At 39.9% G+C, this 23,352-nt stretch overlaps 2 protein-coding genes across 4 annotated transcripts; one reads left to right on the top strand and one right to left on the bottom strand.

Annotated features, from left to right (window-relative positions):
• Nucleotides 1–130: 130 nt before the first annotated feature.
• Nucleotides 131–9,568, top strand: LOC311253846 (uncharacterized protein). 2 transcript variants are annotated; one of them, XM_084384321.1, is made up of 19 exons: nucleotides 131–208; nucleotides 1,715–1,790; nucleotides 2,005–2,156; nucleotides 2,388–2,498; nucleotides 2,641–3,171; nucleotides 4,040–4,206; nucleotides 4,305–4,527; nucleotides 4,741–4,813; nucleotides 4,901–5,175; nucleotides 5,563–5,646; nucleotides 5,735–5,814; nucleotides 6,175–6,252; nucleotides 6,376–6,581; nucleotides 6,697–6,796; nucleotides 6,897–7,059; nucleotides 7,162–7,259; nucleotides 7,509–7,656; nucleotides 7,943–8,069; nucleotides 8,734–9,568. In XM_084384321.1, exons 5-19 carry the CDS (start codon nucleotides 3,139–3,141, stop codon nucleotides 9,084–9,086), a joined length of 2,208 nt encoding a protein of 735 aa, XP_084240447.1. In that variant the 5' UTR covers nucleotides 131–208; nucleotides 1,715–1,790; nucleotides 2,005–2,156; nucleotides 2,388–2,498; nucleotides 2,641–3,138; the 3' UTR covers nucleotides 9,087–9,568. The 2 variants fall into 2 exon arrangements, with proteins under 2 accessions (XP_084240447.1, XP_084240446.1); XM_084384320.1 differs by lacking the exon at nucleotides 131–208 and adding an exon at nucleotides 242–432.
• Nucleotides 9,569–9,798: 230 nt separating this feature from the next.
• LOC311253837 (uncharacterized protein) lies at nucleotides 9,799–15,645 on the bottom strand. Of its 2 annotated transcripts, none has more exons than XR_014621958.1 (8): nucleotides 15,537–15,645; nucleotides 14,457–14,668; nucleotides 13,421–14,094; nucleotides 12,187–12,443; nucleotides 11,990–12,081; nucleotides 11,786–11,896; nucleotides 10,704–10,980; nucleotides 9,799–10,454 (listed from the first exon to the last, which is right to left on the bottom strand). XR_014621958.1 is itself a non-coding variant. In XM_084384315.1 (8 exons), exons 2-8 carry the CDS (start codon nucleotides 14,484–14,486, stop codon nucleotides 10,218–10,220), a joined length of 1,467 nt encoding a protein of 488 aa, XP_084240441.1. In that variant the 5' UTR covers nucleotides 14,487–14,668; nucleotides 15,537–15,645; the 3' UTR covers nucleotides 9,799–10,217. The 2 variants fall into 2 exon arrangements, 1 of the variants encoding a protein (XP_084240441.1); XM_084384315.1 differs by having other exon boundaries at nucleotides 12,187–12,232.
• Nucleotides 15,646–23,352: the final 7,707 nt, after the last annotated feature.

Here is a 23,352-nt window from a genome sequence, read left to right as displayed (position 1 = left end):
ATTAATAAACACCTTACAAATGAAAAAAATAGTTCATGGTGTCTCTACGTATGAAACGCATACAATATGAAAATAAAGGCAAATATTAATGTTGTCATTATCAATATTTCAGACAGGAGAACTCATTGTCAGGTTAGAAGGGCTTGTTGCCAAACAAGTGGCTGTTGCTGAAAGAGATGCCTACTTAATTGAGGTCATTTTGCCAGAGGTAAGTACAACATAATTTTTTGTATCCAAGTTAGACAAATAAAAAGTTAATTATTTCTTGCCCGGGGGATTAAATGAATTGTGACAATAAAACCACAATGACAAATAAAATAAAAAATTGTTCCAGGTAGTCATCGAGTGGCTAACACAGCGGTTCAGCATCTGCCGGTATGAAGCAGAATGTATTCTGCTAAGTACCACCTTTTTGTGGAACAAGATGGAATGGTAATGTATTAACATTTAGAAACAGTATTTGCAAGTCAGGGTTAGGGTTAGGGTTAGGGTTAGGTGAGTGGTAAAGCATAGGGCAATATTTCAAGTCTGTCTTCTATTTATGTAGCGTTACCCATCCAAATTTGTCAAATCAAGTGGATATTTGATAACAGTAGTCCATTTTTGTATAAAAACATTTACTGTGTAAAAGTGTCAATATATTTTTTTAAAACAACAGAACGTCTAAAAATGGCACAAAAATACACATCTCAAAATAAAAAACATTTTGAATTTCTAACAGAAGCCCCTAGAGCAATTTTGAAGAAAATAAAGTCTATGTCATTTTCTAATACATTAAGCAATGACATTATTGCAGCATCACAAATGTCACAAATTAGTATAGTGATCAACAATCATCCCGTACCACGAGATCTCGCGATATAAAATCGTTAAACTATTTTTCGTGGAGGTTAAAAGCTGTCTCGCGATATGAGTAGCTACAGAACAAATGCAGAGCGGCAGCTCGTATAACGGAGTCTGACGTTCAACTGGCAACATTTAGAGTGCTTGGTGGAAGCAATAAGCGGCACACGGTGACAGACAAGACGGGAACAACATGTAAGCACTATTATAAGCACTAATACTACAAAATAGTGCCGTACACTGCGGCTAACACGAGCACTATGCAAAGACACCCACAGATAGCATAGCCGAAGTTTTACAAGCATCTGCGAGTGACTGCGAGCTTCAGATGCTAAACCATGGTGTTGCTACTGTGACCGACAATTTACGCAAATTGTCGTTGTAGTTGTAGCCAGCTGTCTTTATCACGCTTGAACAAAAAATGTGTCAGTCTGTGTTTGCACTTTAAGTATTGAGAGACTATTATTATTATTATTATTATTATTATTATTATTATTATTATTATTATCTATTAATTTCTCATTTGAATTTATGGAAAGGAGTTCAGTAACAAGGTCACACACTAGAACTGAAATGACGTTCATTACAAGATAAGAACTATTTAAAACATTTCACGATGGATCAGCATTGTTTTGCATTTTGTGCAAACACTATTTTTCCAGTCACATATTTCATCATTGAAGTTGTCTTTGCAAATAGTGTTCAAAAAACGTCTCATTCTCGTGAACCCAAAATCATGTAGTGTCTCTGTCATGAGCTGGGTGTATCATCACACCACTGTTTTTCAACTAATCACGAAAGAGTTCAAGTGCTGCAGTTACATATTCAAGCTTCCACAAATAAACTTAATGCCTTTTCCATGACTTGGCAGGTTGGAAAGTGGAACTGCCCCAGGTGCCAAATGTGTGCAGACAACAGGAGGGCCTCACACAACGCACTTTGAGGAGGTACTTTATTATTCAATGATAACTACAATTTTTACTTGCATAGTAATTACCAGTCATAAGCGATCATCATCATTCACTGACATTTTGTGCAACCCAACACATCCACATATATGCCAAAAGGTACAAAGTACATCAGTGTTCTAATTTGGATAAATACTCAAGTAAAGTTTTGGTGCAGTAATTTTTAAAATTTTATTTGAATTTGTCTGCACAGCTTTCTGATGAACTTCTTGTGGAGGTGTTTCTGGAAGTCATCCTCATGGAAGGAGATGGCCATCGCAAAGATTGCACTTGTATGCAAGACGTTTAGGGACATTGTATCAAGTAAATGGTTCCGGAAGAGAGCACATTACAGATGGCTACAAAGTAAGTAACAATAACGTAAGCAAATGTATATACAGTGCCTATAAAAAGTATTCCCATAAGCTTTGGCTGGTGAAGAACCCGGGCAACAGTTGTTGTATACAGAGTCTCTCCCATTTCAGCTGCTGAAGCTTTTAACTCCTTCAGAGTAGTCATAGGTGTCTTGGTGGCCTCCCTCACTAGCCTCCTTCTGTGTTTTAATTATGTATTAATGTGTTGTTTTTTTCTCAATAGGTGTTGTGAATCTTCAAAAGTTTTCTTCTGCTTTTCAAGAAGAACTCAAAAGCATGTACACTATTGAACCTTGCACTGCCTGTGGATTGCTATACAAATCCTTCCCTGGAGGTATAAATGCCAGTTTTCTGATTCATAACAGTGCGCTCAGTTGCAGTTTTTTGGCTTTGTTGAGCTACATTTCATATCAGCAAACACCTGTAATGTGTTGTAATGTCAACCTTAACTGTTCATATCTCTCTTCTTCTTCAAGGATATATTGGGCAAGGGAGGAGAGTATGGAGCCAGAACGGTGACTTTAAAATTTGGCATCCAAAAAAAAAATTGGCATTGAAAACAAAACCAGTACTGAAAAAGGAAACATTGGCATTGAAACATTTGTATTGAAAACAGTTGTATTGGCATTGAAACAAGTATTGGCACTGAAAAAGGAAACTAATTAAAATAATTAAAATCTGAAAATCTTATTATTTTATTTTATTGGGATTTTTTGTATTTTTCAATGACAATCTTGAGATTTTTTCTTCATGTCACTTTTTTTTCAGTGACAGATTTTTTTACAATGTCAGTATTTTTTCAGTGTCACTGATTTTCAGTTTCAACTTTCTGTCACTGTTTTGGCGTCGAGAGGGAGGGGTCTGAGGGGAGGGGCAAGTAGAGCGTGGTTTGCATATAATTTGCATATCGGCATCCTGAAGAAGTGCGCAACCCGCCATCAGCCCGAAGCCTCTGGCATGGTGGCATTGCTAAAATGTCCAGTCCACCGGGAACTTCCAAACCGCAAGTAAGTCTGTTTTTTTTCTCTGCTATTTACATGTTTATTCACATGCAACCTGGCCTGTTTGGTTAGCTTTTAACGGCCGTTATGTTGTTTTTGTAGAGGTCCGCTGGAACATGTAAGTTTCTAACATTAGCCGTGTTGGCTAACTTAACCTGTGGTTAATGCAGGATCAAAAATAAACACCCGCCAAGCGCCGAACACGGCTAAAAGTCGGTTTTGGCAGAAAAATAAATTAATGTCATGTGTCACCGGCCTGGCGGTAAATACTTGTTGCTGCCAAGTAATAATACATCACAACAGCGGCTAACAGTAACATAGCCTGGGACGTTAACATTGACATGATAAACAGCAGGGCTTCGGCTGTGTAGTTAAGCTACTGACATCCCCAGCACACGCACACACACACCATACAGAGTCTCATCTTTGAGCCGCTAGCTCAGCTTCAACGCAGGTATGCCACAATAACTCTTACAAGGGCCGCGAATTTGCTTCTGGTGACGATAAAAATGTTCCAGCGGACTCTGTTTCCAGCGCGGTCATGGAGAGTCTGAGCAGCTAACTTACTGAGCTGTGACTACCAGCTCTGCTTTTCTCAGTTTACCTGCCACTGACAGATGAGCCAGAAAGTTAAATGTGGACCCTGAGTAAATGGTAGCTAATGTTAAGTCTCCAGCCCTGTGATGTTTTGCCGTTGTGTTTTTCACAAAGACCCTGGCCGAGTGAAAGTTAACTTTAAACGGCTGTTGTGCTGGTTTGGCAGCGGTCCACTGAAACCAATGCTAAGTTATTAGGTGTTGGCTAGCTAATCTGTGGTTAATGATAGTTAGCGTTAATTCTCCAGCCCTGTGATGTCTCTTTTCTTTTTCTTTAGGAGTTAGAGGCCAGTGTTATTGCTGCTGCACAAGGCCTCATAAACGTGCTAACGCAAAATATTCAGCAGCATCACACCCCAGCACAGCAGAATCCAGTGCAGTCACATGAGCAACAGAATCGACAAGCACAAACAACAAAACAAACAGTGCAGGAGGAGATGACCAGGTGTTTAATTTATTTGTGATCATATGTTTGACTTATTTGATGGAAAATTATATTTCATAATGTTGATTTATTTTCATCTGTTAACCTCCCACATGCAGGTCATTTCCTGGCTTCTTTACCAAAAGGAAAGGCAAAAACCGCTTTTCACCCTTACAAACCACTCAAGGGAAGCCGAAAGTCTGTAAGCCATTCAGTGTGTATGTATATTTGGTGAATAAGGGCTGTACCAGCACGCCTTCTGCACCTGAAGAGCTGGAGTTGAGCCAAGCAGGGTTGGGGAAGAGGTCCCTCACTTTGACGGATGATATGAGCCATGCAATGGTATTGCAACCACTCTTTAAATTTAAGTTAATCATAATTTTGGCATTACAGTCCAACTGCATGCACACTATTAAACTTGTCAATATACAGTAGTTATTGTGATGCTATTACTATACAAAACAATTTAAAGTATTAGTTATAAATACTTTTATTCGTTTTATTATACTGTCCTTTTTTAACCGCCTTTTCCCATTTCTGTTATTGATTTCTCAGGTAAATAAAATTCTCATTGAAGAATATCCCAAAATGGAGGGGGTGGAAGGGTGGTTGTTCTACAAGGCTTCAGGTGCATACCATTTTCAAACACCTTTCCTTTGGATGGTGCAGGAACACCAACATTCAGAACTCTTTCTCTCACTTTCTGTATTTGCAGGTGGCCACGGTAGAAGAAAATTGCTTGCCATTCCTCCTGATGTAGACGGGTATACAGGTAGACTGATTCGCAGTGTTTCGGGTGCTGGGAAGACGACCATGTACATTGTTCCACTGCAGCAGGACCTTGATCTTACTCCACTGCCATCTGATGCCACTGAATTTCAAAAAATGCCTAAGGCTGCATGCCAAGTGTGCAAAGAAAACATGCCTCTGCATATCCTAGCATTGCACATCGAGGGTTGTATGGAGTCTGCAGCAGATGATGATGATGAGGTAAATGCATATAACAGAGAAGATATGGCGAAACAGTACATATATTTGGGAATCACAGTGTAATAAATGGTAAAATACCATCACATTGTTTTGTAGATGGTAACACTATTTCATAACACATAAAACATATCTCAATATCTTATATATAAACTATACTCCTAACAATGATACATTTGAACTTTACGAAGCAAGAATTAAACCCTGTACTGTAATAATTCAGAACATCATGAAGTGCTCTGAGTTCCTCAGATGTTTTTTATAGACAGTTGAGATAATACACTGTTTGCAAAAAAGTGTCCGGAAATTTTTATTGTTTCTATGTATGTCGTAGCATTGATTATTTCTCCTCCTATGTATTTATGGATACAGCTGTTTGTTACTTTACAGGACTGGCAGAATGAGTTCGAGGTTCTTTCTGTCACAAACTCACCACTTGCGCACCCTAACAAAGAGTCCAGAGATTGTGGCCAGGTAATGATTTTGAGCTGATATCTTGAAAGATATGTAAAATTGCAGACAGAGACCTTGTGCAATTGATTTGAATATCTGTTGTCTACAGGATAGAAAGGAATGCCCTATATGTTGTGGCTGCTTTCCATCAGATGAAATCGTTCTGCATGCAAGCCTGTGTGGGGAAAGGTTTGCCATTCTATCATGTTATCATACATTTTATTTCCCCAACATGTTGTCTTTGTTAAAGCTGTGTCTCCTTGTAATATATCTACTATGCACTATATCAGGGATTTGGGATTAATTTAAATATAATTTGCATCTTTATTTTAGCCTTCATAATGCACAAGAAATGCTGTGATAACACAAGAGTGTAATGGCAAGGTTACTCAATGGGCATCTAGGTTGACACATAGGTCCAAAATAACATCAGTAGAATGCCTTTTTACCATTGTTTTTCAGGTGTGCTGAAACATAAACATTGATATATTATACTGAATATTACATACAAATTGAATGTTTTAATGTGTTTTTGTTGATCCTTGTCAGTCTACAGGACATGTTGAACTACAGTACAGACAGCTGTGTGCTACGGGAGGGAAGCGTATCTATGGCCGATATGTCTAGGTGATTTTTTACCCCCATCTTTTTTCATCAGTCATTTGTTTTCCTACGGTGTCATTAAATTCAAAGTTAAGTAATTGATTTTTCTCTCTTTTTTTTTCTTTTTTTCTTGCTGCTTTTTAATAGTGACGATGATGTCCTCCAGTGGCTTGCAAGCCAAGTAGATGCAAGCAAAGATTTTAAGATCTGCATCACCCGGGACAACCTCGTCCAAAGAGGCCTAATTCAGTGGCAGAGACAGAAGAAGGGCTCCCCTGTCAACAAACTCAATGTGACTTTCATTGGCGAAGCTGGAATCGACACTGGAGCATTAAGCAAAGAATTTTTGACTGGTAATGTATCTTTTATGACAATCTCTCGCACCAAACACTACTGAAATCAGGTTCATAGGTACAATATTTTTTTATTTACTGAACGGTGTTTTCTGTCATCATTTATTGTATTTAGAAATGATGCATGGCATTGAGAGGCGATTGTTTGAGGGCAGTGGCAAGAAGGGAAAGAGTCCTGTCTACTCTATGTGTGACCTAGAAAATGGTTTCTACAGGTTTGCATTGTTTCCTAGTTATCCTACATTATGCAGTTTATGCAAGTAAAAGTAAAAAGTCACAATTACAATGTCTGCACTGTTTGTTGATGACATGCAGAACTGCAGGAGAAGTGTTTTCTGTCAGCCTAGCTCAGGGTGGCCCAGCACCATGCTTCTTCAGAAATTGGTGTTACCAGTTTCTTGCAACAGGGGACTTTGATGCTCTGCAGCTGACCAAAGATGATGTGGATGATCTTGAATATGCCTCACTCATAGAAAAGGTGAGTACATCTGCTATGAACAACTGTGCAAGACCATTAAAGGCTTTTCTTAGTGTACAGTATTTCATTGCTATACTGTTAATAAATTTGTTGTAATTTTAGGTGGAGGCAGCAACTGATCTGACACAGTTGACAGATGAAATCGTGAGTTGTGGTTACACTGGTTTGCTAAAGATGGACCGAAAGGACAGAATCATAAGGTCCGTACTTATTTTCCAGAGTACAATTTTTATTTTTATATAATTCATTTTGATGCACCCAGCATCAGTAGCCACTATAACAGAATAGTATTATTACTGTTTTTAGAAATGCAGCATTTGAACTTAAAATATAAATTTGTACAGCCTTGTCTTAGTCTTAATTTAGTTGTGTGGAAAAAAGCATGTATTTCCCTTTTGTTTATGGGTCTTCTGCAAATCAAGACAAACTTTGTTCCCTGTTCTCAATAGAGCCATTGTTCTGCATGCTACAATGCGTCTGACTCCTATGCTTCAGCAAATTAGAAATGGGATGAAGGTCTACAACCTTCTGGATGTGATTGGGAAGCATCAAACTCTCTGCTCAAACCTGTTTGTCCCCAAAGAGGACGATGACAGAGTAAGGATTCTGGGCATTAAATCATCCAGATTTGCTTTACTGCTATGACTTGATAATATGCTTAGAAACCCTACAGGATGTAGTAGTAGAGCTGCATCTCTTTATGATTGATACCATTATCTTTTTATGACTTTCTGTTATTGCTTTGCTTAACCTTTTTTGTTTTTGAAGAATACAAAGTCATATGTAATGTGGACCTGTGGTCTTTTTTCAAAGTTTCTATGTGTTCCTATATGTGTAGTCAACCCTCCTCCTTTTTCCCCCCCTTTTGCCCCCCCCCCCCCAGCCGGATGCTGATTACATAATGAGTATCCTAGTGCCTGAGCTGAGTGAGAAGGGAAGTCCAAGGCAAGCAAGAGAAAATGCCATCATCAACTTCCTCCAGGACTTTCTACAAGACCTGGAAAACACAGGTTTGACTTAACCTGTCTTTCTCACATTTTAAAGTACTATACATATTTGCCATGCAAACAGCTGTTACCTAAAATGAGTAGAGCAGAATATGATTCCATGTACATGACCTACATTTGGCACTTATTATAGCACTCCACCAAAAAGGACCATCAATAGATTTCCTTTTTAGAAACATTAATTTTGTGGGTAATGGCGGGTGGCAATGCTTATGGCAAAATGGTCCAGGTTTTGAACTTCACTAGAGCCTTTCTGGACTTTGCCCTCCACAGCCCAAAGACATAAGTAATAGATCAAAATACATGTTTCTTAAGAAAAAAAAAAATTCCCAGAATGCAGGAATATTGTTTAAGCTTATGTGTCCCCTCCAATGTTGAATGGAAACATATGCCTGTGGTGACAACATAGTACACTACAAATGTAATCAAAAGATTTCATACTGTATACCTGGTATTCTTTTGGATTACATTATTCTAGGACTATTCCTACCTTTTGTTTTTATCTTTCAGTTATGTCAGTGTATATTAAATAGAAATGAATGCAGTAGGGTTAGTTGAAATAGGCCTTTGGGATTAATCGTGCAAATTGGTAAATAGGGTTGGCTTCTTGCAGTGTTGGATTTTTACTCCATTGTAATGAAATACTCTGATTTGTTTTATCATGCAGATCAGAATGAAGACCAGAAAATGTGTGAGCCTCTGACCCAAGAGGAGCTGCTAAGTGAAGGGCACTGGAATCAACAAAAGCACGCAAGCCTGTCTGTCCCAACAGTAATGCAGTGGTTAACTGGACAAAGGCACAAGCCCCTTCTTCCATCAGAGAGGGCAGATTTTAAAATAAATCTAATATTTGAACACCACTGTAATGAGAAAATGCCTGGTCACCACATTTGTTTCCCACTTGTAAGTGCCTGCACAAATACAATAACTATTCCTGTCGAACATATGAAAACATACACAGAGTTCAGAGATATAATGACAGTAGCAATCAGAATGGGTAGAGACTTCGGTCGTGTGTAGAGGTCATGTTTTGTGACCACTGATGTTTACTTGAAAGTCAGCCAGTATTGTGAATTTTTTTTGGCATTTTTGTTAAATCTGTTCAGTGAGCTATTTATTGTTCTGTGAGAGTCTTAATAAAAAAAATACAGATAGCAAATACAGATAAGTCAAACCATAAAAACAGCTCAATATTACGGTTTGGTTCTTCACACTTGATTCTCCCATTGCATTGTTTTTTTAGTTTGGGATCACTGCTAACAGTTTATTTGAAAAAAGGTCATTTAAGAACTCTGTATTTGCATTTTGTTTACAGCGCACTGACAAATGTACATGTAATGTAAAACCTTGAAATGTGATGCTGTTCCTCAAATTACAAGGTTACGTGTACTATTGAAAAGTTGAAATTGTTCAGTCTTCCACATACACATTAGTTTCAACATGTGTATGGCAAATTCATGTCATTTAAGTGAAATCAACTTTGTGGGGGTTTGGATTTTTTACTAAATTGTCAGCAAAAATTAACTTGACAACAATAAATATGGACGTAATGCGGTCTGTGGCCTTTATCATTTTTTCATTGTGAATATTAACTGAAGTGTTTTACTTGAGTATGTCTACAGTATTATGCTGTAAAATGGAACTAATGTGCTGTTTTCCACTGAAAAAACCCCCCAGCATTTCACTTAAGAGCCCAACACAATACAGATGCACATTATACAGCATGAAAGTGTTCAAATTCACATAGCTTTATTTTAAATTCTTCATTACCAAGATATCAAACATGACATACTGAGTTTGGTAGATGTGTAATGCAGTGCGAGATAACTGTCTAATGGTATTTAAGACGCCAGTTTAAAATATCTGCATACACTAGATTTAAAAGTTTGGCCAATAAAATTGTGGGAGGTTACATTTGGTTGTTTAAAACAAGTAACAGCAGAATAAAACTGGATCTCTTTTTACCATGACAGACTGAGTTGTTTATATACTGCATAGTAAAACCTATATATCCTAAACAATCTCCACAATAGTTCTGCACAAATACCTATTCATGCAAGCAATTACAATTTCATTTGTCTAAGAATCAGAAACAATTTTTTTGAAATCACAGAAACTGTTGAACATCTATTCTATATTGCAGACTGCATGTTATCCTGCAAAGTTTGAGTGAAATGTTACATAGTCAAGCGCAGCCTTGTAAATGTCTCTTCCATTGTCCTGGGAGGGAGTGATAGGATTGATGGCTGCCCTCAGTCCAGCCATAGCCTGTGGCCCCAGAGGGCACTGGATGGGTGGTAGAACTACTCCACCAGCAGCAGCAGCAGCAGCAGGAGCATCTTCTCTCAAACTGTCAGGGTTGAAGTCCAACAAGTGATCTTGCAAATCCTATAAATGGCAAGTAATTTTGTTATAACACTTGCCTTTTGTATACTTCACACATTTGATCTTCAAAGAATTCATTTTAATTTGTTGAGAGTACGAAAATACTGAATATACATTGTCGTTAAAACATTTTTTGACTTCTGATTTGATCTATTTTTGCATTATTTGTCACAATTGTTTCAGATCTTAAAATATGAGACAATGGGTAAACCTGATTAAACATAGCTTGGATTCAACATTTTTGAGGTCTACCTCTAGATTCTCTGGAGCAGCCACAGGATACTGGAGAAATCCAATGGTCCAAAGTTGATTGGGAGTCAGGTTTTGTTCCGTACGCAGAGGATGGTTATCCCACCCAGCTGTAAAAGTGTCTAGGTCCATTTGGAGGCGTGGTACAAATATGTACTGGGCACAGAATAACTGCAGGCTGTTGGAGGGATCAAGCAGGCACTCCTCTTCAAGACCATGAAGTAGCTCATAATATACCCTTGTTACTGCCATCCACACGTCACGCCATAAGCGCTCCACTCTTAAGGAACAAAAATACAAAAAGTGCACCGTATTAATATTAGAATCACAGCCAGGGACACTCAAAATGTAGGTCAGACTTGGTTTCTCCTCTCTGCCTGCTTGGTGAACTGACTGACGCAACTGTCTTGATATGGATGCACTGCTATCCATTTCCTAGGTAACCCAAGGTTGAGATCATCTATATTTTGTTTCATTACAGATAGACTCTCTGTAGAAAGTGTTGCATGTATTGTAACATAATAGATTGCTTCTCTATTTTTCTCTGCAAAACGTTGAATGGGTTGCCAAATATACCCGGGCTGGCCATCCATATACCTGGGTGGCCCGCCCAAGTAAAGTCTATATGTGGGAAACATTGACTTAAGTTAACTTAGGTAAGCATGGTGTCTTGATTTGAACAAAAATCCAAGACTCTTCACGCATGTATAAAGTGGTGAACAATAACCTAATTTGGACACAGTGCATCTCTGTAGGCCTACGAAGGATAAATGCTTCCTGTGAGGATGTATCCTTCAGATTTGGTTTGGTACTGCAGTGTTCACTCTGTATTACTGTTGCAAGTCTCCCCGGCTGGCCGTCAATAAGAATTGACTTGCTCCCAAGAATTTCTATGACAGAAATCATTTTTACATAAATCATTTTTGGTGAAGACTGTTTACAGCGAGTCTGTGGATTATCCAAATTTACTAGGACAGAGATGTTGGTGTTACGGTCTTTGCAATGCAATTCTTTAATGCTTTAGGCATCAAAAAACAAATCATTGGGTTAGGGTTACTTAAAAGAAACACAACTTTGATATTTACCTTTGATTATGCACACTTTTCCCAGATATGTAGCTTGCTCTGCCACAGCCACGAATAGTGAACATGCATTGAGCAATGCCGACATTTTCAACCCCTTGGTCTCCTCTAACTCTAAATTATGACATAAGAAACAGAGATAAAGTCAAATGTTTTCAGTCAATGAATTTTGACAAAAAGACAATCATGCTCTTGCTGTTTTCTTACCTTAATGGAAAGCCAAACTTTTCAACTGAGCTCATGAAGAAGCCAAGTGCTGTTGATGCCTTGTTATTATTCGCAGAACCCAGGTACATTATCTAGAGTATAGTGACAAAATACTTGCGTGAATGTGCCACACTAAATAGAATATGGTAATACTAGGCTCAGCCGCATTGCTTTTTGAAAAAGTGTCAAATGTTTACCTTTCGTGAATAACCATCAATTCCAGCGAAGATAACAATACCATATCTGAAAGGAAAAATAAATTATCAGAAAGTGTATCAACTCTTAAAATTATAATAGCTCTACATACACAAATCATTAAGTGGGTCAATTCAGATTTTCATACAAGGTATTTCCCAGGTTTTCAAGTTTCATGTTAACTTACCATGAACCCATGTAACATTTAGAATCTTTTCCCTACAGAATTGCATGTTTCTTTTCTCACTGTGCAGTTATACTGTCAAAAAAAAGTTATCTTCATGATTCTGCTTTAACCAAATTACAATAAAAAAAATTAGGGTATTCAAAAAGGTTTAATCAGCAAAGATGGGCAGCATCCTCCGGTATATTTTCCACAATATTAAATGGATGGTTTACTAGGGGGGTATACAAGACATCTACCATCACTTTATTAAATAATTTCTTAATTAATTAATTTCACACTGTCCAAAGAGGACTACACATTCACTGGAGACAACTGCAAAGACCTTAAAGAAAAACTGTCAGTATTCAAGATGATGTTCTTGAGATGGTCTCATAGAGTGAAGTCCAATTATTTGTAAAAGCTGCACTTTAGACGGGACATCCCCCTATAATATGATGAAATGAAACTAGCCTCAGTGTGTAAATGACTGTTTTTTCCCTCCTTTATTTCATGTAACAGTTAAACCAATGTTGTACACATAACCATGTTTCATTATGTGTGGCACAGTAGACTTTTTCCTGACTGTATGACATCCTCATCCTGTTTTTTTATGGTAAACTACTGCATTTACTGCCTAACGCTGAATTAAAGAACCTTAAAGAACCATGCTAAAATGATCAAGGCTTCTTCAGGAATGTTCTTAATTTACAGCATGCATGCTGATCCACACAGTGTGGAATGGACTAAGAGTCACTAAGCAACAATCATTAAATAGCTACCCATTCACATGTTGAAATTTTATAGAATGGGGGCACAAACTAACTGTATGTGCAGCTTAATTAATAAACTGTATTACAAAAGTTTGTTTTGTTGTAATACAGCTCCAGCAATCTATAGCCTATGTTGTAATAGCATACAAAATCTACCAGCATCCTTCAAACATGAATAGAACTTATTTGTAAAAGCTCAAGCAAGACTCCCTCTGCAAACAATTTCAACATTTATACATATAAATATATGAACATATTATAACAATATTCTTGTAAAACATAACAAACACACACACACACCTGATAAGTTTGTGGTTTGTGTCCACGTGGACCAGTGAGTGGGGACCCTTGACAGAATATGTTCTTCTAGCAACACAGCCTAAACGTGCCATTCTCTCCAAGATCCCTGCAGAATCCACCCTGTGCATGGATGCTGAAACCTGCTCCCATCTGACTCGGTGTCCCATCGCTTGCAGTTCGCCCTTCATCATTCTATAGCCTATGTGCGGCATCCTCAATTTAACTGAGCGCACAAGATTGTCCAGCTCCATATCTGTGATATTGCTGTATGATCCCGTAACTGATAGTCCATACTCACGCATCCGCCGATATACTGTCCTTTTGCAGACACCCAGGAGCTTAGCTACACAGGGGATGGACAACTGCATGTCGATAAGGTTTTGGAGACATTCTTTAGAAATTGCAAGTTTTGGCTGTCCCCTACCACCCCCCAGAACCTCTACATAGGTGGCAGCTGGATAACTCTCCTCTTGTAAACGAAGAAGTCTTAATAAGTCAGATAAAGCACGAACAACATCTTGAGGCAGCTCTACTACATTGGCAAAAGAGCGTAGAAGTCCCACTTCATGACTTAAAACAAAGTGCAAATAATCCAAATCCACAGGCTGACGTCGCAGAACTTCCTGAAGCCTTCTCAGCATTCTCTCCATGAACTGCCTCACAATCGAAGGTTCCTGTAATTAATATAAAAAAAAAAAAACACTAATGTGATGACATATTTATCAGAGCTCAAGTTGCCATGACAAGCTACTCTACCTTAGATCTGCCATACAGCTATAGAAATGTTGAATTGGCGCACATTTAATTAAATATTAATTACGTTTAAATCAAATAATTTAATGTTAGAAACCCCCCTTTCCACATATGAGCAAATGCAAAACTTTAATTTTGATTTCAAATTAGCTAAGCAGAACTCAGTGCAATTCATGAAATAACAAAAGATGTTATTTAAAGAAACTTGTCATTTCCTTGGATCGTCAGCGCAAAAAGCCAAATATATAAAAGTTAATAGGTAAACATATTTTGATTAACTTACCGTCATCTGTTGGGGTCGCGAATCTGCCATCTCTCTCAACTTCAACAACACCTCCCTTGAACTGAAGTAATATTCCGGGTTTGTGCTTGTCGATTCTGTTGCTCATGTGACTGCACTGGATTCTGCTGTGCTGGGGTGTGATGCTGCTGAATATTTTGCGTTAGCACGTTTATGAGGCCTTGTGCAGCAGCAATAACACTGGCCTCTAACTCCTAAAGAAAAAGAAAAGAGACATCACAGGGCTGGAGAATTAACGCTAACTATCATTAACCACAGATTAGCTAGCCAACACCTAATAACTTAGCATTGGTTTCAGTGGACCGCTGCCAAACCAGCACAACAGCCGTTTAAAGTTAACTTTCACTCGGCCAGGGTCTTTGTGAAAAACACAACGGCAAAACATCACAGGGCTGGAGACTTAACATTAGCTACCATTTACTCAGGGTCCACATTTAACTTTCTGGCTCATCTGTCAGTGGCAGGTAAACTGAGAAAAGCAGAGCTGGTAGTCACAGCTCAGTAAGTTAGCTGCTCAGACTCTCCATGACCGCGCTGGAAACAGAGTCCGCTGGAACATTTTTATCGTCACCAGAAGCAAATTCGCGGCCCTTGTAAGAGTTATTGTGGCATACCTGCGTTGAAGCTGAGCTAGCGGCTCAAAGATGAGACTCTGTATGGTGTGTGTGTGCGTGTGCTGGGGATGTCAGTAGCTTAACTACACAGCCGAAGCCCTGCTGTTTATCATGTCAATGTTAACGTCCCAGGCTATGTTACTGTTAGCCGCTGTTGTGATGTATTATTACTTGGCAGCAACAAGTATTTACCGCCAGGCCGGTGACACATGACATTAATTTATTTTTCTGCCAAAACCGACTTTTAGCCGTGTTCGGCGCTTGGCGGGTGTTTATTTTTGATCCTGCATTAACCACAGGTTAAGTTAGCCAACACGGCTAATGTTAGAAACTTACATGTTCCAGCGGACCTCTACAAAAACAACATAACGGCCGTTAAAAGCTAACCAAACAGGCCAGGTTGCATGTGAATAAACATGTAAATAGCAGAGAAAAAAAACAGACTTACTTGCGGTTTGGAAGTTCCCGGTGGACTGGACATTTTAGCAATGCCACCATGCCAGAGGCTTCGGGCTGATGGCGGGTTGCGCACTTCTTCAGGATGCCGATATGCAAATTATATGCAAACCACGCTCTACTTGCCCCTCCCCTCAGACCCCTCCCTCTCGACGCCAAAACAGTGACAGAAAGTTGAAACTGAAAATCAGTGACACTGAAAAAATACTGACATTGTAAAAAAATCTGTCACTGAAAAAAAAGTGACATGAAGAAAAAATCTCAAGATTGTCATTGAAAAATACAAAAAATCCCAATAAAATAAAATAATAAGATTTTCAGATTTTAATTATTTTAATTAGTTTCCTTTTTCAGTGCCAATACTTGTTTCAATGCCAATACAACTGTTTTCAATACAAATGTTTCAATGCCAATGTTTCCTTTTTCAGTACTGGTTTTGTTTTCAATGCCAATTTTTTTTTTGGATGCCAAATTTTAAAGTCACCGTTCTGGCTCCATAGCAGAGGAGAGAGTCGTGGGTACTACAGTGAGCCACCTCACCCAGGGTTCTGTAGCCATACCTGCGCTCCGACAGAGGAACCAGGCGATTAAAACGGGTAGGAAACATTTGTGCACAACTGGACACAACCTGTTCAAACTCCTCCCCTCTGGTAAGCGCTGTGAGCTCTGTACGAGGAACCCAGTGGTAGAAAGAGTACTGAAAATCTGTGTTAAAGTATGAATACAGTTACATTACTAAAATATTAAAACTAAAACTCAATTTCAACTTCTGGTCTTAAAATCAGAATCAGAATGAGAAAGAAGTTTATTGCCAAGTAGGTTTTCACATACAAGGAATTTGTTTTGGTCTCGAAGCTATGTGTGCCAAACAATAAACAATAAATAGACAACATGATAACGAGACAGACAGAACCATAAGTGATAACAAAGTGAAAGAGATATGGTGTCAGTGGGGGTCAAGCAAGAGGTAAGAGTCATTTTCAGTGTCAGTGTCAGTGGGGGACCGGGCATTGTTTTGTGAGGCCAACTGCAGTCTGCAGCCAACTGCAAAAAAAATCATACTTAAGTAAAAATACTAAGCATTCTTCTCAAACGCTACTCAGTATGAGTTGCCTTTTTAGCGGTTGATGTTTCACACATTATCTATAGCATGCACGCTGTTCAGCCCAGTGGTCATGGTCACCTCTCCAAACCTGTGCCTGCAGCAGAATTTTTGTTTGTCCACATATGAGGGTTTTCATTGGCCCAAAACTTCCCACAGGCCATGACTGTGATTAATAGTTAGATCAGTCACAGTGTCAATAACCCTCTAACACCAAAACAACCATTTCTAGACTATATTTTTGTAGTTTGAAGTCACTGTTTTTAATATGCCTCACACCTGTTACCATTATCCTTTCAGTGTGTCATTGTCAGGCTTAATGAATCTCTCATCCCTAGTGTAGTACTAATGGTTCATTTGTGTTCTGCCAAGAAGAAAGCAACGAACTAGACTTTTTTGTAAATTTTCTTCAAGCTTTTCTGCAAGCTCTGTTTTTTTCTGTCCCCCTCACTCTCTCTCATTTCTCTCATCTTCCTCCTCCTACTTTCACCAGGTCTCTCTGCTGAACCATTCACCCTCCAGCAACTAATCGTTCCTGACCTGTTCAACAATGGTTATCTGTTTGTGTTATGGAGAGTTTTTGACAATAAAAAATGACTACACCCTCTAATGTTTGTTATGTATTTACCCTGTCCAATTAGCCTAAAATACTCATAGAAACACATTTCATATACTAGTAATGTACTAGTATGTCTATCTAACTGAATCTTCACTCTCAAGCAAATGTTTGAATTAACAGTAATATGTGGTGTAAACAATACATATGTGGATTGTCATTTCAGACTATCTGAAGGTGGATCATAGAAAATACCCCAATACATTAATTTCCAACAGTTGTTTGATACAATGATTCAGACTGAATTTTTTATACGAAGTAATGTATTGTTGTGTTCTCCTAGTAAAGGAAGCCTGTCAGGAAGTATTGTTTAGTTGGTTGGCTCAAAGTTTCTGCTATCGATTAGTCAGACTGGCTACGGTGGCTGGGCTTACAGTAGCCATGTTAGCTAAGGCTATCGCTTTCATTAGCTTTAAGTAGTGTATTGGCCCAAATTTAGACATATTACTTTGCTATCATATTGCAAGAATCCCACGTGTAATTACTGTCTATATGCCTACATCCCACCAACATAACATCCAAAAGAAACACATAGCCTACGTTCCTTTATTTACGGCAATGTGTTAAGTTAGCATTGTTAAAAAAGACTACAACAATGTATACATTTATGGCAGCACTTGTCGTAAAACCAGCCCAGCGGCACTACATTTGCATATCCATCAGGGGACGGTACCCATCCAGCAGTCTCTCAGAAGCATAACGCTCTCTAGCAGCACACACCGTCATGTGTCGGCGGAATATCAGCGGCATAACAGCGGCACAACAGCGGCACACCACTCCTAGGAACGGTATAAGAGTCTGGGGATCGGTATAAGCCACTGAGCAGCAATCGACATAAATTTGGCCACCTCTACGAGGAACGGCATAAGGCTCTAGGCATCGGTATAAGCCGCTGAGCAGCAATCGACATAAATTTGGCCACCTCTCCGAGGAACGGCATAAGGCTAGGCATCGGTATAAGCCGCTGAGCAGCAATCGGCATAACTTTGGCCACCTCTCCGAGGAACGGCATAAGACTCTAGGCATCGGTATAACGCAAAAGTTTTGCGTCGACAAATTTTTATTGTTGACATAATCGATTACGTCGACTAATCGTTGCAGCCCTAGCCAACACAGGTTTGTACAATCACGAGGGCCAGAGGACGTGGTTTCAAAGAAATATACTTTAACAAAATGGCTTAAAATGACTAAAGGAGGGTTGCAGGCTTAGCTGACCCAAGGGGGAATATGCAGATAGAGCCACCACACTGGCAAAAGAAACAATGGTGAGCTGGGGCTCACCATGGCGGCAGGGAACTCAAAAAGGGACAAAATCCAAACTATAAACCAACAGTGCACTGCAACCAAAAGACTGTGTCAAACACCACCACCAGGGGAGGACTGCCACTCGCTTGGGCCTCAGCACCTGTTGTAAAACAAGAAAAACACAAAATTAACACAAGGCACAGTGTGGGGACCTCTGGGGGAATCTACGGTTTAAAAAGCAAGAAAAGGAAACCAAATACACAATTAATCAATTAATTAATACCAAAGAAACCCAAAGAAAATATCAGAACAAAATAGAAATATTTTATATATCACAAAAAAAAAGGAAATAACAAATTCAGTTTATAACTAAGGAATTTAAGAAAATTAACACCACAATATAAACCAACTTAGGTTTGGATCAAATGTTAAACAAAGAAAGAAAATAATATTTTAACCCAAAATCAGCTTAATGCAATAAAGACAATCTAAACTATTAGCAAACAAATAATAAACTAAGTGCAACCTAAATTAAATCCACAAAACAATCTTTGATATTTAAATTAATAAAGGAAAATAATGTGTTAAATCAAGAGAAGACAGGTGAGCCAACTCTGCTGGACTCGGACTGGATTTCGTGGTGTGGGTACAATAATGGCGTGACGCCTTCAAACTGGGCCTGAGGCTGTAACCACATACAGTGACCTGAGACAGTATGACACATCTCAGTCCACCTGGAGCCGAGCCAGGACAGCAGCAACCCTTATCATGGTGGCCGATGACTGGAACGCACCAGGACGCCAAATGGATAGATGCAGAACTAGGAGAACGGGGGACCGCTGGTTACGGCAGCCTCGCTGCACAGCAAAAGAGAATGTGTCACAACTAGGGCAATAAGTGAAAAACTGCAGCAGCAGACAAATACGAGCAGCATACCTGTGAGCTCTACTGCACCCAACCTGCTCGCGCCCGCCGGCTCACTGTCGCTCCCAGCACTGCAGCGGGAGGATGAAGCCCCAGAGCCAAATAAATTTGCGATGAAACAGCAGATAATAAAGGGTACCTACCTTAATAACACGACGGGGAGACACGGACATGCACGCCGACCAACACGCCAGACTCACCGCACAGCAGAAGCAGATCGGGAGAGCGGCGACCAACACACCTGGTTTTAATCACCCGCAGCGCTGCCCCACATTAACCTGCACAGGCTGGCACAGCGCCATGCAGTGACCAGGGGAGAGATGGCTCACCCGGCCACATCACCCTGTTGCCGAACATGAGGGAGATGATGGACGAAATGCGCTCGGACATCCTCAGTAAGTTTGATACCACCATCTCGGCAGCAGTTAAGAGAGATCGTGGCGGCTTTGGAGCCCTTTAAGAACAGACTTGCTTTATATGGCGAATCGATCACGGACCTCGAGCGCTCAGACAATGCTCACGACATGGAGCTATCCGACCAACCGCCACTGTTGACTCCCTGTCAAAGAAATGCGAGGACCTGGAGGGTCTTTCAAGATGGAATAATGTTCGTTTAGTTGGCCTGCCTGAGGGCACAGAAGGTCCTCGTCCTACCGAGTTTGCTGCCCAGCTCCTACAAGACATACTTGGTCTTGATAACAAACCTATGCTGGACCGGGCCCATCGCACTCTACGCTTTACATCACAGCACTCCTGACACTATTTAGCATGTTAACTTGCTATTGGGCTGCTACTGTTACTAGTCCTGAGGACTACACTTGCCATTCATCCTGGATGTCATGTTTTCTTAATGTGTTCAGTGAACTACAGTTCTGATATGACACCAATTTTTTTATTTATTTATTTATTTATTTTTCTTGTTTACTCCTGCCAGTCTTGATTTTCTTCAACAAGGCTCATGGTGACCACTAGGGCTGGGCTATGTGGACCAAAAGTCATATCCCGATATATTTAGGCTGAATATCGATATACAATATATATCCTGATATTTTTTCCGCAAAGTGAGAGCAAGTTTTAGCAAGTAGTTTTATTGAAACCGGCTATTTCAGTAAACAGTTGCAAAATCAAATGAAAAAATAATAAACGGGTTTCTTCACCTGGTTCATGAATAAATGCTCAGCTGTTCAAATACCAATAAAATGTAAACATACTGTATAACAACAGGAGTACCTTTTTTGAAATCAAAGCTCCGTAAGGTGCACATTTAAATAAAAAAATATCTTAAATGAAAATAGCCTATAAAAAAAACAGGCCAATCTTTTTCTGAAATAAATATATTTATATGAGTAAAGTACAATATCAAATTTTTTTTAGTTTGACAACTATAAAAGGCTTATTAAAATCAAATTACAGATTTTCTTCTCTCTAACAAATCCACAGATGCAAATAACGAACATTACAAAAGAACAAAATATGACAAACACTAGTAAGGGCAGCATTTACACTCACCGGCCACTTTATTAGGTACACCTTGCTAGTACCGGGCCTTCAGAACTGCTTTAATCCTACGTGGCATAGATTCAACAAGGTACTGGAAACATTCCTCAGAGAGTTTGGTCCATATTGACATGATAGCATCACGCAGTTGCTGCAGATTTGTCGGCTGCACATCCATGATGCGACTCTCCTGTTCCACCACATCCCAAAGGTGCTCTATTGGATTGAGATCTGGTGACTGTGGAGGCCATTTGAGTACAGTGAACTCATTGTCATGTTCAAGAAACCAGTCTGAGATGATTCGCGCTTTATGACATGGCGCGTTATCCTGCTGGAAGTAGCCATCAGAAGATGGGTACACTGTGGTCATAAAGGGATGGACATGGTCAGCAACAATACTCAGGCTGTGGCATTGACACGATGCTCAATTGGTACTAATGGGCCAAAGTGTGCCAAGAAAATATCCCCCACACCATTACACCACCACCACCAGCCTGAACCGTTGATACAAGGCAGGATGGATCCATGCTGTCATGTTGTTGACGCCAAATTCTGACCCTACCATCCGAATGTCGCAGCAGAAATCGAGACTCATCAGACCAGGCAACGTTTTTCCAATCTTCTATTGTCCAATTTTGGTGAGCCTGTGCGAATTGTAACCTCAGTTTCCTGTTCTTAGCTGACAGGAGTGGCACCCGGTGTGGTCTTCTGCTGCTGTAGCCCATCCGCCTCAAGGTTCGACGTGTTGTGCGTTCAGAGATGCTCTTCTGCATACCTCGGTTGTAACGAGTGGTTATTTGAGTTACTGTTGCCTTTCTATCAGCTCGAACCAGTCTGGCCATTCTCCTCTGACCTCTGGCATCAACAAGGCATTTGCGCCCACAGAACTGCCGCTCACTGGATATTTTCTCTTTTTCGGACCATTCTCTGTAAACCCTAGAGATGGTTGTGCGTGAAAATCCCAGTAGATCAGCAGTTTCTGAAATACTCAGACCAGCCCGTCTGGCACCAACAACCATGCCACGTTCAAAGTCACTTAAATCACCTTTCTTCCCCATTCTGATGCTCGGTTTGAACTGCAGCAGATCGTCTTGACCATGGCCGTTTCTCAATATGCGTTCTTCTCTGTACTTCTGTTCTTGTGGACTTGAGAAACGTCATTAGCGCCGGACCAAGTACTGTTCCAATTCAAAGTTCGCATCTGGCCAAGTACGGTCGAATACCCCGGATGTGTTCTCGCCCCACCCGTTTCATCGAGGATGCATCGGTGGAGACTTGTGTGGACTTTTGGAAGTTACGTATCCCAGAATGCATTTCGTGATAGCAATGGCCGAGGAGCGGACTCACAACTGTAAGTTACAAGTTTTAAACGTTTGATTTAGGGTCACGAAATGTAAGTTTTAATTTTTTGTACGAGAATGTAATTGTTATAACAGCAAATTAGTGCTGTGGTCGATTCATTACTGCCGCACGTAGTTTTTGCTTCGACGTTTTCGGTGGTAACCACCCGCTAACAGCTATCGTACTCCGCTAGCTGCTAGCAAATTGGCCCGGGTGCTTAGCATTACTGCTACCCCGCAGATTACAGCCGTGTCCCGGCGTGACCCTCTGAAATCAGCCGCCCGCTGGTTCTGTATCGTTGTAGTGGTAAAACGTGACCGTTCACTTTGCATTTAATGGGTAAGTGTCTGAAACGAAATACTTTAGGGTTTTTGATACCGGATAAATTGGTCTGTGTGGGGTGCGAGGGTTTTATTTAAGTTTTATATTTCATTTAACATGAAGCACTTGTCGCCGACCAAAACGCGTAACGTTATCCGCTCATACTCCCTGTTGTTCCCTATTAGCTTGACTACTTAAACACATCAGAAGTGTAAAAATGTACGGTTTTGTGTATTAAATCTGTCGACCGTAATTTCATTCAAGGGACAGCTGAGGAGACCCGGGCCCTGATCAAATGGTGCTCGGAGAACAAGGCCCTTTTCACAGGGCGTAAAAACTCTGCAAAGACGGGATGGGAGTGAGTATATTATTTTCATCATAGCCTGTATATCTGGGGAAGGGTTCGACTTTGCCAGTCATAAACCATATTATGGAGGAGTATGCAATTTAATGTATTTATGTATTTTCCAAGGGACTTTGTTAGAATATGTGGCCTTCCCATCACTGCCAAACAGGCAAAAAAAAAAAAGGAACAATCTGAAGGACAAGTATAAGGTACCAATTATATCTTTGTGTTTAAAATGGTGATGGAAAGCTCTGTTGGATTTTTCAGATTTTTGAAAAAAATACTTTTTCTCATGTCATAAATTAAACCAAACAAAGACTTTCAGTGTCACAATGTAATGATTAATAACTTATTTCTAGGAGTTAAAAGACCCACCAACTGGGAAAGGGGTAGAGGCCGGGAGTGTGACCGCTGCC

This window comes from Pagrus pagrus, assembly GCF_965226575.1.
Source record: "Pagrus pagrus genome assembly, contig: HAP1_SCAFFOLD_52, whole genome shotgun sequence".
NCBI lineage: Eukaryota > Metazoa > Chordata > Actinopteri > Spariformes > Sparidae > Pagrus > Pagrus pagrus.
The sequence above is the reverse complement of the archived record's forward strand: the minus strand, read 5'-3'. Positions and strand labels throughout refer to the sequence as shown.